This window comes from Notolepis coatsorum (genome assembly GCF_963971535.1).
Source record: "Notolepis coatsorum genome assembly, chromosome: 5".
NCBI classification, from domain to species: Eukaryota; Metazoa; Chordata; class Actinopteri; order Aulopiformes; family Paralepididae; genus Notolepis; species Notolepis coatsorum.
Genome location: NC_140169.1, coordinates 166,304,572 through 166,319,463, shown reverse-complemented (window position 1 = coordinate 166,319,463; position 14,892 = coordinate 166,304,572). Strand labels below are relative to the sequence as shown.

The window sequence follows — 14,892 nt, the reverse complement described above, 5'->3', positions numbered from 1 at the left end:
TGTCCCCATGGGCCGTACAGGTCTTCTTTAAACAAGTCAAGAACAGAACAAGAACACCATAAGGTCAAAAAAATTTAAGATATATGCAAATAAATGAAAGAATGCAACACTCCCAGACACACCCCACGCGAAGGTAAGGAAAAACTCACTAAAACCTAGCAATAGGGGAAAATGCTCCACAGGCAGTGTGTAGGAGAGAAACCTTAGAAGGGCCATTCAAGGGGGGATCTCCCTTCTTAGATGTCGGTGATAGTAGTGTTCAGGGCCGCCTGGGAGAAATGCGAGGCCCTGTGCGAGATTTAACGCGAGGCCCCCCCCCCCCCCCCCCAAAGGTAAAAAAAAAAAAAAAAAAAAAAAAAATATATATATATATATATATATATATTTTTTTTTTTTTTTTTTTTTCTTTTATATATACAGTCAACATATTCTTAAATAATAGCGCTGCCCGAGGCGGGGCATGATACAGTCAACATATAGCAAAAGAGAGAGCGAAAGAGAGCTCCCGTTCTACAGTCAATATACAGTGTACAGAGAGAGAGAGAGAGAGAACATGTGTTTGTCATGTGTGTGTGTGTTAGAGAGAGACTAGAGCATGTATGACAGATTCAAAAGGACAAAGATCAAAAGAGAGAGAGAGAGAGAGAGACACATTGGAAAGAAATTGAAATGCTATTTGGCCCTAAACAGAGAGTACACAGTGGCAGAATACCTGAGCACTGTGACTGAAGATCCTTGAGCACAGCCTAGCCATCGAGAAAGGCCGCCATAGGCAGACTGTGTGTGTTAGAAAGAGAGAGAGAGAGAGAGAGAGAACATGTGTGTTTGTCATGTGTGTGTGTGTTAGAGACTAGAGCATGTATGACAGATTCAAAAGGACAAAGATCAACACTTAAATCCAACAAGAAGAGCAGGGTATACCAGAGAAACCAAAGCAAGGAGCCAATGGCCGACATCAGCTAAATAGGCTAGCCAGGTACTCTGTGACACCAGGCCACACACAGCTTTGGCCAATGGCCCAACGCTACACAAGCTACACAAGCTACACAAGCTACACCATTCACACACAGCACATGTCGTATCTCCAAATGTTGTGAAGTAGCATATGTTTTGCCTGGAAAAAAACATCGTTATTAACAAAACATTCGGGAGGGGAAGGAAGTAAGAGTGGGGTAATGTCATGACATTTTCATTAATCTTAGTTACCTGCACGAGGGCGCAGGTCGAAAGGCCGCAACACAGGTCTCCACGTTGACGAAAGGCCTCAGCGCGCCTCCCTCCACCTTCGCTCCCCACCCCTCCCTCCTGGTATAGTACGGGGGGCCACGGCTCCGGCCGAGGAGACTGGGTGTGGGGAGGACGTGGTGGGCCGACAGCCAGCCAGCCAGCCCACACATGGCGTCTGGCTAACAGTTAGCTCAATCAGGCACGTGGCTCTATGTAGCTGCATACAGCCAGGTGCTCTCACCACGAGCACCAGGCACACACCGTTAGCGTTAGCTACAGTAGCTTTAACTAGTCGACCAGGCTCCAGAGAGGGAAAGACAGATCCACGGCGGGTAAATAATCATATGTTGACTCACGGTCACTCACCATAACGCAGTATCAACGTGGAAGGACACTTTCTTGGCCCCACGGTGTAATTTCTTCTTCTTCTTCTTCGAGTACTTTCCGGCAGACTGGACACCTTTCGGCATATTGCTTCTTTTGAAAAGACATCCACTCGCCTCGCCTCGCTCGCTCGTTAGTTAGCCGTTAGCTAAGCTACCTACTAGCCGGCGACAGCATCATGGCTATCCCGACTGAACCACACGGGATAGCACTCAATATTATAACGTAGCTAAAGCTAACTAGCTGTCCCTGTCTTTAGCCGGGATGGCTAGCCTGACTGAACTGTCTAACATGCAACAACTTTCATCTTCAGTCCATCTGCCGAACGATGTCCTCTTCACCTTGGCTCGGATAAACTACAATGCTGCACGGTGCACGCGCGCCGCGCGGAATAGTCAGACGCTTTAGAATAGTGTAACCCCTCCCCTCATTGAAACCAATGCCTGCTGCAGAGCACCAGAGCTCCAATAGTGACCCAGGTGCAGACCCAGAAACAAGTCATTCTACAAACGTGTCTAATGTGAAATATATAAGCATATAAGCAAAACTAGATTTTAGGTCTGTGATGAAAAAGGGCCTCGCGGGAAGGGGGGCCTCGCAAAAAAAAAAAAAAAAAAAAAATAATAATAATAAAAAATAATAAAAAAAATTAATAATTTTTTTTTTTTTTTTTTTTTTTTTTTTTTTTTGCGAGGCCCCCCTTCCCGCGAGGCCCTGTGCGACCGCACTGCTCGCACACCCCCTGAGGCGGCCCTGGTAGTGTTGCAGACTAACAGTTGGTAAGCATGCACTCAAGTGTGTAGTGAAACACAGATGAGTGCATGCAATAGCAACTGAACATTTTGAAAGATTAAAGATAGAGCTGATAGTGATAGCAACTGAACATTTTGAAAGATTAAAGATAGAGCTGATAGCGAATCTATTTGAGGCACAGGGGCGGCGCAAAGAAGAGCACCTCCCTGAGGGTGTAAAGATCACCTCCCTGAGGGTGTAAAGATCACCTCCCTGAGGGTGTAAAGATCACCTCCATGAGGGTGTAAAGATCACCTCCATGAGGGTGTGAAGATCACCTCCCTGAGGGTGTAAAGATCACCTCCATGAGGGTGTGAAGATCACCTCCCTGAGGGTGTAAAGATCACCTCCATGAGGGTGTGAAGATCACCTCCCTGAGGGTGTAAAGATCACCTCCATGAGGGTGTGAAGATCACCTCCCTGAGGGTGTAAATATCACCTCCCTGAGGGTGTGAAGATCACCTCCATGAGGGTGTAAAGATCACCTCCATGAGGGTGTAAAGCGCACCTCCATGAGGGTGTGAAGATCACCTCCATGAGGGTGTAAAGATCACCTCCATGAGGGTGTGAAGATCACCTCCATGAGGGTGTGAAGATCACCTCCATGAGGGTGTAAAGAGCACCTCCATGAGGGTGTAAAGAGCACCTCCCTGAGGGTGTAAAGATCACCTCCATGAGGGTGTGAAGAGCACCTCCATGAGGGTGTAAAGAGCACCTCCATGAGGGTGTAAAGAGCACCTCCCTGAGGGTGTAAAGATCATCTCCATGAGGGTGTAAAGATCACCTCCATGAGGGTGTGAAGAGCACCTCCATGAGGGTGTAAAGAGCACCTCCATGAGGGTGTAAAGAGCACCTCCATGAGGGTGTGAAGATCACCTCCCTGAGGGTGTAAAGATCACCTCCCTGAGGGTGTAAAGATCACCTCCATGAGGGTGTGAAGAGCACCTCCATGAGGGTGTAAAGAGCACCTCCATGAGGGTGTAAAGAGCACCTCCATGAGGGTGTAAATATCACCTCCATGAGGGTGTGAAGATCACCTCCCTGAGGGTGTAAAGATCACCTCCATGAGGGTGTGAAGTTCGCCTCCCTGAGGGTGTAAAGAGCACCTCCCTGAGGGTGTGAAGATCACCTCCATGAGGGTGTAAAGATCACCTCCCTGAGGGAGTAAAGATCACCTCCATGAGGGTGTGAAGATCACCTCCCTGAGGGTGTGAAGAGCACCTCCATGAGGGTGTAAAGAGCACCTCCATGAGGGTGTAAAGAGCACCTCCATGAGGGTGTAAAGAGCACCTCCATGAGGGTGTAAAGATCACCTCCCTGAGGGTGTAAATATCACCTCCATGAGGGTGTGAAGATCACCTCCCTGAGGGTGTAAAGCGCACCTCCATGAGGGTGTAAAGATCACCTCCCTGAGGGTGTATAGATCACCTCCATGAGGGTGTAAAGATCACCTCCATGAGGGTGTGAAGAGCACCTCCATGAGGGTGTAAAGAGCACCTCCATGAGGGTGTAAAGAGCACCTCCATGAGGGTGTAAAGATCACCTCCCTGAGGGTGTAAAGATCACCTCCATGAGGGTGTGAAGATCGCCTCCCTGAGGGTGTAAAGAGCACCTCCCTGAGGGTGTGAAGATCACCTCCCTGATGGTGTAAAGAGCACCTCCCTGAGGGTGTGAAGATCACCTCCCTGAGGGTGTAAAGATCACCTCCATGAGGGTGTAAAGATCACCTCCCTGAGGGTGTAAAGAGCACCTCCCTGAGGGTGTGAAGATCACCTCCATGAGGGTGTAAAGATCACCTCCATGAGGGTGTAAAGATCACCTCCCTGAGGGTGTGAAGATCACCTCCATGAGGGTGTAAAGATCACCTCCATGAGGGTGTGAAGAGCACCTCCATGAGGGTGTAAAGAGCACCTCCATGAGGGTGTAAAGAGCACCTCCATGAGGGTGTAAAGAGCACCTCCATGAGGGTGTAAAGAGCACCTCCATGAGGGTGTAAAGATCACCTCCATGAGGGTGTAAAGATCACCTCCATGAGGGTGTAAAGAGCACCTCCATGAGGGTGTGAAGAGCACCTCCATGAGAGTGTAAAGAGCACCTCCCTGAGGGTGTAAAGAGCACCTCCCTGAGGGTGTGAAGATCACCTCCATGAGGGTGTGAAGATCACCTCCATGAGGGTGTGAAGTTATGTTGGCACACTAACTAGTAGGGATGTTCGATATTGGCTTTTTTACCGATATCCGATATACCGATATTGTCCAACTCTTAATTTCCGATACCGATATCAACCGATAACGATATATGCAGGGTCCCCCCCCCCCCCCCCCCCCCCAAACGGAATAATTTCAGGTAATTAACATTACATATCTCTTGTCGTGGAATTAACACAACATTATGCATACTTTTTACAATAAATAAAATAAGAATTTGTTCTTACTTGCTTGAAAACCGATACCGAGAATTTCCAATATTACATTTTAATGCCAATATCGGCCGATAATATCGGACATCTCTACTAACTAGTTCTTCAATCTTCTTTTCACGCCTCTCGTCTGCGTTGCGCAGTTGCTAACCAATCAGAACTGCTGCCTAGGAGTGTCAACGGGTTACTAACCAATCAGAACTACTGCCTGGGAGTGTCAACGGGTTGCTAACCAATCAGAACTACTGCCTAGGAGTGTCAACGGGTCGTTAAGCAAATCAGAACTACTGCCTAGGAGTGTCAACGGGTTGCTAACCAATCAGAACTACTGCCTAGGAGTGTCAACGGGTCGCTAAGCAAATCAGAACTACTGCCTAGGAGTGTCAACGGGTTGCTAACCAATCAGAACTACTGCCTAGGAGTGTCAACGGGTTGCTAACCAATCAGAACTACTGCCTAGGAGTGTCAACGGGTCGCTAAGCAAATCAGAACTACTGCCTAGGAGTGTCAACCGGTTGCACGGGGGCCATGCTTGTTTTGGCAGCTATACGAGGCTGCGGTCTGAACTGTCAAAGCAGCAACAGTATCTGCACCGTAGTCGTGGTAACAGAGACAGGGGTGTGACCAGGGGACCAGGTGAATCCACCAACACAACCCTACCTAAAACCATACACACCTACCTAAAAACACACCTGTTCACACTTGCCTTCACGCAACACGGCCCTGCTCCCAAGTAGCCACAGATCCCGTCGTTTTTTGTCGTTTGTTTGTTTTCCGTTTTTGTTTTTGTTAACTTTCTTGTTCCCACTTCATCCAATTGGACAGCACCTTGCTTCCTTTTTTTATCTTATTTGTTTTTTCCTGTTACTATACACACATATATTCATAATTTCTTTTTTTTCTCCTGATTTTTATTTACCCTTTCTTTTATATTCTCCTTGTACAGTGTCCTTGAGTCTGAGAAAGGCGCTTCTCTCTTCAAATCCAATTTATTATTATTATTATTATTATTATTACACCCGTCTCTCCACTAGGGTTGGGCACCGAAAACCAGTTCTAATAGGAACCGGGTCCTAACTTCCGGTTCTGGAAGTAACATATTTGCATTTCGATTCTTAATTTCGATTCTTAAAAGAAAAAGAAAAAGAAAAAAAAAAGGAAAAAAAAGTTTAACTTTGTTAATTAATACCATAGTAACAGTACAGCAACCACATTAAACTGTATCAAGTAAACTGAAAATGTGAATAGTATGAACACATTTTAAGATTAAAAAAAAAGATAAATTCTCGTGCGAAATAAGCTGTGGCCTGTTTTGACCTGCACCTCAAAGAATCGGAAGCGAGAATCGTTTAGAACAGGAATCGATATGGAGAATCGGAATCGGAACCGGAATCGTTCAAATCCAAACGATGCCCAACCCTACACTCTCCACACACCTATCTAAATCATCTCACTGCCAAGGCAAGCTAAACCCCCTCCTGAAGGGTGTTGCAACAGAGATCACAGCCACCACTTTACAGCAACACACTCTCCACATGCTCACAGAGAAAACACAACAACACGCCGCGGAGTGATCCTGAGTGATGAGCAACGTTTTGTCAACCGGGGCCGATCTACAGGCGTCTACTGCTCGAGAACAATCGGCTGCATTGTTCTCACTTGTGGGGCGACGGTGGCTCTAGGGAGGTAGTTTCAAGTTCAAGTTTCTTTATTAGTTGTCATACAAAAATACAGAATACTTTTATATGAAATGCTTTTTTTCTGTTTTGCTCCTGAGAGCGTGCTAGATAAAAATAGATAAGTATAAAATAGAAAGTCAAAAGTACATAAACAAGTGTAAACAGTAGGTATAGAGCAATCGTCTGGTAATCCGGAGGTTGCCGGTTCGATTCCCGCTTGAGCAAGAGACTAAAACCCCTAATTGTTCCCGATGTGCAGGTCGGCACCTTGCATGGTGTCAGTGTGTGAATAGGTGAATGTGCGGAACAAATTGTATATAAATGCAGCCATTTACCATTTATCATTCTCACTTCTGAGTCACTTTAGGTTAGCCGTACAGCTGAGACACAGTCTACACTTTAGATCGGTCTACACTTTAGATCGGTCTACACTTTAGATCAGTCTACACTTTAGATCAGTCTACACTTTGTCTCAATTGTACACATCCCATTTCTTTTCTTATCTATTATTTATCCAGGAAACAGGTTTGCTTTCTTCAACAATGCCCTGCGACGCACTCACAGATGGGAGCTGCCCAGTACAAACCAGTCTTCTACCATTGACCAGTACAAACCAGTCTTCTACCATTGACCACTGACCAGTACAAACCAGTCTTCTACCATTGACCAGCTGCCCAGTACAAACCAGTCTTCTACCATCGACCAGCTGCTTTCTAACCTGCACACACACAAGCACAAGCACAAGCGCGCGCGCACACACACACACACACACACACACACACACACACACACACACACACACACACACACACACACACACCCCCCCTCCTGGTCAGCCCTCTCTTAGCGTTGGGGAAGCTGAGTTGTTTGACCACAAACAGACCACCCTCTCCCTGAGGGAACTCTTTACACACTAGCGCTGAGCCCAGACGTTCAAACTTTCGAACCTTTGTTCGTTACATTGGCATTCTAATTCTAAATCAACATTAGAATTAAAAATGTTTAATAAAATTCTGTTTCATTCATTCTGTTTAAACCAATGGGGTTTTTCTTCACAGTTGCAGATAAAGATTAGGCTACACTAATATTATAGTAGAAGAAACTGATGAGTTATATTCATTAGAAAGTTGATTTAATTCAACTCTCAATCCCCCTCTACTTTACTTACTCCCCTCTCTGCCCCCCCCCCCTTTCCCTTGTCATGTGTATTCGTTGTTGTCCTTCATTGTCCTTAGTTGTAATTTGTTTGTCAATATCTAGTCTGAGTTCCCCCCCTCCGAGAGGGCAATGAAATATATATATTTTTTTAATATTTTTCTTATTTTACTACACTTTTTATTTAATTTTGTACTGTAAATAATTAAAACGTATAATAAATAATAAAGTTGTCCCCCGAAGAGGGGGGGGTGGATGGAATGCCCTCAAAAAAGGGCCGGGAAAAAAGCTAAAAAAAAAAAAAAAAAAAAAAAAAAATGATTTAATTGATTTAGTTGGGCTGGGGCTTTTACCTGGGCTGGGTCTGGGGCTGGAAAGTTGATTTAATAAAAGAAAAAATACTAATTTAATCAGATGAATCACTTTATTCAAATTGAGGATTTAGTTTGAGGATGAAAAAAAAATATTTTTTAACGAAGGTTTGAACGTCCGTTCGAAAAACCCTGACGAAGTTCGAATCCCAAAAACAGGCTTCGGGGACAGCCTTATTACAGACAGAGGTGACGCACGAGAGCCATGTTCATCTAGGGGTGTGTGTGTGTGTGTGTGTGTGTGTGTGTGTGTGTGTGTATTTGTGTGTGTGTGTGCTTGTGTGTGTGCTCATGTGTGTGTGTGTGTGTGTGTTGCATGCAGAGGACTGCGCATGCATGACTATCATTCAGAAGGATTAATGGGAGGTATGTCCTGTTCCATCTCAACCAACCAAGGCTCAACGCCAGGTGCTGTGTGTGTGTGTGGGAGAGAGAGAGAGAGAGAGAGAGAGAGAGAGAGAGAGAGAGAGAGAGAGAGAGAGAGAGAGAGAGAGAGAGAGAGAGAGAGAGAGAGAGAGAGAGAGAGAGAGAGAGAGAGAGATGGAGGAGGAAGAGGAGGAGGGCAGATTAGAAAATGAGTGCGAGAGAAAATAGAAGGGCAGAGGGAAAGAGAGGGAGGGGAGATAGTTGCTAATGAGTGAGAGAAGAGGTATGACAGGCGAGCTAGCTGTCCCTCCTAGTATAGAGGACACTGTTACTGAGAGGACACTCACAACACTGTTACTGAGAGGACACTCACAACACTGTTACTGAGAGGACACTCACAACACTGTTACTGAGAGGACACTCACAACACTGTTACTGAGAGGACACTCACAACACTGTTACTGAGAGGACACTCACAACACTGTTACTGAGCTCCCTGTAGAGGAGGACACTCACAACACTGTTACTGAGCTCCCTGTAGAGGAGGACACTCACAACACTGTTACTGAGCTCCCTGTAGAGGAGGACACTCACAACACTGTTACTGAGCTCCCTGTAGAGGAGGACACTCACAACACTGTTACTGAGCTCCCTGTAGAGGAGGACACTCACAGCACTGTTACTGAGCTCCCTGTAGAGGAGGACACTCACAACAGTTACTGAGCTCCCTGTAGAGGAGGACACTCACAACACTGTTACTGAGCTCCCTGTAGAGGAGGACACTCACAACACTGTTACTGAGCTCCCTGTAGAGGAGGACACTCACAACACTGTTACTGAGCTCCCTGTAGAGGAGGACACTCACAACACTGTTACTGAGCTCCCTGTAGAGGAGGACACTCACAACACTGTTACTGAGCTCCCTGTAGAGGAGGACACTCACAACACTGTTACTGAGCTCCCTGTAGAGGAGGACACTCACAACACTGTTACTGAGCTCCCTGTAGAAGAGGACACTCACAACACTGTTACTGAGCTCCCTGTAGAGGAGGACACTCAACACCGTTACTGAGCTCCCTGTAGAAGAGGACACTCACAACACTGTTACTGAGCTCCCTGTAGAGGAGGACACTCACAACACTGTTACTGAGCTCCCTGTAGAGGAGGACACTCACAACACTGTTACTGAGCTCCCTGTAGAGGAGGACACTCACAACACTGTTACTGAGCTCCCTGTAGAGGAGGACACTCACAACACTGTTACTGAGCTCCCTGTAGAGGAGGACACTCAACACTGTTACTGAGCTCCCTGTAGAGGAGGACACTCAACACTGTTACTGAGCTCCCTGTAGAGGAGGACACTCACAACACTGTTACTGAGCTCCCTGTAGAGGAGGACACTCACAACACTGTTACTGAGCTCCCTGTAGAGGAGGACACTCACAACACTGTTACTGAGCTCCCTGTAGAGGAGGACACTCACAACACTGTTACTGAGCTCCCTGTAGAGGAGGACACTCACAGCACTGTTACTGAGCTCCCTGTAGAGGAGGACACTCACAACACTGTTACTGAGCTCCCTGTAGAGGAGGACACTCACAACACTGTTACTGAGCTCCCTGTAGAGGAGGACACTCACAACACTGTTACTGAGCTCCCTGTAGAGGAGGACACTCACAGCACTGTTACTGAGCTCCCTGTAGAGGAGGACACTCACAACACTGTTACTGAGCTCCCTGTAGAGGAGGACACTCACAACACTGTTACTGAGCTCCCTGTAGAGGAGGACACTCACAACACTGTTACTGAGCTCCCTGTAGAAGAGGACACTCACAACACTGTTACTGAGCTCCCTGTAGAGGAGGACACTCACAACACTGTTACTGAGCTCCCTGTAGAAGAGGACACTCACAATACTGTTACTGAGCTCCCTGTAGAGGAGGACACTCACAACACTGTTACTGAGAGGACACTCACAACACTGTTACTGAGAGGACACTCACAACACTGTTACTGAGCTCCCTGTAGAGGAGGACACTCACAACACTGTTACTGAGCTTCCATGTGGAACAGAGCAAACTAAAAGACAATACTCAGAACTATTAAATATCAGGGAAATGGGGCGCCCAAGTGGCGAACCATGTAACGTGCTGTGTCGCGGCACGGCCGACCAGGGTTCGATTCAACCAACCCGGCGTCATTTGCCGAATGTCTTCCCCCCCACTGCCCAGTAGTAAAAAGCGATAAACGGTAAAAAGAAAATATATATATATATCAGGAAAATGGATAACGATGCTAGTTCTGGAAGGTCTTACTGCATTGTGGTCTAGACTAGAGGAGAGTAGGGGAGGAGTCACATCCTGGCATTCCTCCGGTGCAGCCAGGTCAGTGGAGTGGCCAATGCTGACCCTTGACCCATGACCCCTGGTTTAAGTGCCTAAAGCGGTAGGAATGTACTGCTGGCACACAGCCCTGTTTTAAAGGGAGCTACAAAGAGAGGCCTTTCACCAAACCGGGAAGGCTGGATATACGTCTATTAGCGTATAGCTTAAGATGTGTCTGAGTGAGCAGGGAGCTAACGGTACGCGCCTGGGTGGAAAGTTGTAAACTTTAGGAGAAGCTGCTGCTGTTACACGTGTATGGTAAGTAACCTATAAACATATAAACTAATATAAACATATATCACCTAATGACTTGATATAAACATACTGTATGTATATCACCTAATGGCTTAATATAAACATATATCACCTAATGACTTAATATAAACATATATCACCTAATGACTAAATATAAACATATATCACCTAATGACTTAATATAAACATATATCACCTAATGACTTAATATAAACACTGTATATCACCTAATGACTTGATATAAACATATATCACCTAATGGCTTGATATAAACATATATCACCTAATGACTTGACATAAACATATATCACCTAATGACTTAATATAAACATATATCACCTAATTGCTTGACAGGACATTGAGTATCACTGTGACACAAGATAACACCAGGAAGTGTGTGTCGTGAAATGTGGATGACCCACCTTGTCCATGTTGGGTTTGATGCAGCGCACAAAGAAGGGGTTGGAGACACTCAGCGTGGCCATGAGAGAGTGGAGAGAGTCCTGGAACACAACAACATCCATTATAGTCAACTGGTCTGGGAGCTGTGTCCTGGAACACAACATCATGCATTAGGATTAGGGATGCTCGATATTGGCTTTTTTACCGATACCGATATACCGATATTGTCCAACTCTTAATTTCCGATACCGATATCAACCGATACCGATATATGCAGGCCACCCCCCCCCCCCCCCCAAAACGGAATAATTTCAGGTAATTCATCATCATTAGGTGGCTTCTTTGTTCCGAAGGTTGCCTATCACTCTCCAACCCATTCTGTCCCCACTTCTTCTCTCCAACTCCGTGACTCCGCCTCTCACTCCACTCCAATCACAGACATCGTCTACCCAGCCTCTTCTTGGTCTTCCACTTCCTCTCTTTCCATCCACCTTCCCCATCACCACCTTCTTGAACATCTCCCCGCTGGATCCTCTCAGAACATGCCCGCACAACTCCATCTTTCTCTTTTTCAACCTCTCCAGCAGCTGTCCTCCTTGCATATCCGCTCTTCTCAGTACCTCCTCATTCTTGATCTTATCCTTCCATGTTATCTTCAGCATCTTCCTCAGTGTCCACATTTCAAAAGAGTCTATCATCCTCTTTGCCTCTTCATTCAGCGTCCATGCTTCTGCTCCGTATGAAAAGACTGACATAACATACGTTTCCAAAATCCTGGTCTTCGTTTTCCAACTTATGTTTCTTCTCAATAATTCTTTATGGTTCCAGAATGCGCCCTTTGCAATTCCGGTTCTTCTCTTAATGTCCATGTTAGCTCTTCCACCTTCACTGATCCAGCTTCCAAGGTACATGTACTCCTTCACTTGTTCAAGTTTTTCTCCATCCACCTGTATTTTACAAACAGTTCCTGGTGTTTTTTCAATGATCATTACTTTAGTTTTCTTTGTGTTTAGTGACATTCCATCGTTTTTGCATTCGACATTCAGCTTATTCATCATGTCCTGTAGATCTTCTTGACAGTTACAGACTATAGCAGTGTCATCCGCGTATCTTATATTGGTGATGTTCTCTTCGCCAAGTTTTACTCCTTTCCCTCCTCTCAGACCTTTTTTCATCAGTGATTCACTGTACATATTAAAGAGTACAGGGGACAAGATGCATCCTTGTCTTACACCCTTCTCCACCGGGAAGTCTCTTGATTTCTCCTTTCCTATTCTAACATTAGCCTTCTGCCTCCAGTATAAGTTGGCAATTATTCTTCGGTCAGAAACTGGTATTTTGAATTCTTCCATTGTTCTCATCAATGTTGTATGTTCAACTCTGTCGAAGGCCTTCGTGAAATCAATGAAGCAAATATACAGCTTCTTCTGTTGGTCTATCGATTTTTCACCAATGATTCTGAGTTGGCAGATTGCATCTCTTGTTCCTTTTCCTTTGCGAAAACCCATTTGGCTATCCGAGAGCTGATGTTCAATTATGGGTTCTATTCTGTTCTTGATGATTTTCAGGAGTACTTTTGATGCATGAGATATCAAACTGATAGTCCTGTAATTGTTGCATTCTGTGGCTCTTCCGGTCTTTGGGATCGGAATGAACATTGATTTTAGGAAATCATTTGGAATATTTCCTGAGTTATAGATGTTGTTTACCAGTTTCACAAGGAGCTCGATGCATCGGTCACCAGAGTTCTTAATCAGTTCAGCAGGGATCTCATCCTCGCCGGGCGTTCTGTCCGTGGCCAGTGACTTCACAGCCTCTTCAACTTCTTTTTTCGTGATCTGGACTTTTTCTATCTCTTCTAGACTAATTCCTGTGTCTGATGTTCTGTTCTGGTCTTTGTATAGTGTTTCCACATACTCTGCCCATCTATTGATTATTTCCTTCTCGTCAAGGAGCAGTTTTCCTTCTTTGTCTCTGACACCTTGGGTTGTTTTTTTCCTCTTCCTTGTTAGTTGTTGGATCTTGTTGTACATGAGAGGGTTGTGCTTCTTGTCTAGATCTTCAATTTCCTTGCATTTTTCTTTGTAATAACATTAACATTAACATTACATATCTCTTGTTGTGGAATTAACACAACATTATGCATACTTTTGACAATAAATAAAATCAGAATTGTTTCTTACTTGCTTGCCTGGGTAAATAAAGGTTATAGAAATGTAAAAAAAAAAAAAAAAAAAAAAATTTAAACAGATAAGATATTTTCCGATATCACATTTTAATGCCGATATTGGCCGATAATATCGGTAGGCCGATAATATCGGACATCCCTAATTAGGATATAACCAACTGGTCTGGGAGCTGTGTCCTGGAATCAGACAACATGCATTAGGATATAACCAACTGGTCTAGGGGCTGTGTCCTGGAACACAACATCATGCATTATGATATAACCAACTGGTCTGGGAGCTGTGTCCTGGAACACAACATCATGCATTAGGATATAACCAACTGGTCTGGGAGCTGTGTCCTGGAACACAACAACATGCATTAGGATATAACCAACTGGTTATTCTCTACTGAAGGAATGGTCTACTGAAGGCATTTTCATTTAATTTCTTTCATGTTTTACATGTATAGTTTTTGTTTTTTGTTTTGCATATATATATATATATTTGTTTTGTAAGGTTTAAATTAGTACACTCATTCGAGTAGTGGAAAAGGGGTAGGATTAAATAAGTGTATACTTCTTCCTACTCCTTTTCGAACATTGTAAATTGAGTTATGTTTTGCTTTTGTTTATTTGAATTTTTTCCATTAAATTTCTTGAGATCAATGATTTGTTTTGATTTTATATTGTTTGTATTTATTTACATGTTCGAAATAAAGATTTCAAATAAAAAAATCTAATAAAAAAGTTAGGGTCTAGTGAAGGAAGGGTCTAGTGAAGGAGGGGTCTAGTGAAGGAAGTGTCTAGTGAAGGAAGGGTCTAGTGAAGGAAGGGTCTAGTGAAGGAAGGGTCTAGTGAAGGAAGGGTCTAGTGAAGGAAGGGTCTAGTGAAGGAAGGGTCTAGTGAAGGAAGGGTTTAATGAAGGAAGGGTCTAGTGAAGGAAGGGTCTAGTGAAGGAAGGGTTTAATGAAGGAAGGGTTTAATGAAGGAAGGGTCTAGTGAAGGAAGGGTCACAGTGTGTGTTTACAGGGCATTACTGGACCCATATTTACCACCAGACATGCACACACGCAGTCATAAAAATACAATCACAAACACGCACAAACACATGCACACTGTGCAATATTACACCTACTGTAGACTTCAGTATATTTTTACTGTATTTATTTACTGTGTATTTGTATTCTATTTTTATTCTATTCTATTCATATTCTTAGGCCATTTGTTTTGTTATTCTTATTCGTGACCTGTTCCGTCTAAATGTTTAATGATGAGCGATTTGCAGTGTCAA

General features: G+C 44.5%; 1 protein-coding gene across 1 annotated transcript in view; it reads right to left on the bottom strand.

Annotated features, from left to right (window-relative positions):
- myo10l3 (myosin X, like 3) overlaps positions 1-14,892 on the bottom strand; it is a 346,533-nt gene that overhangs the window by 116,835 nt on the left and 214,806 nt on the right. Inside the window, 1 exon segment of the mRNA XM_084314976.1 lies at positions 11,455-11,535. Coding sequence (XP_084171102.1) covers positions 11,455-11,535 — 81 coding nt within the window.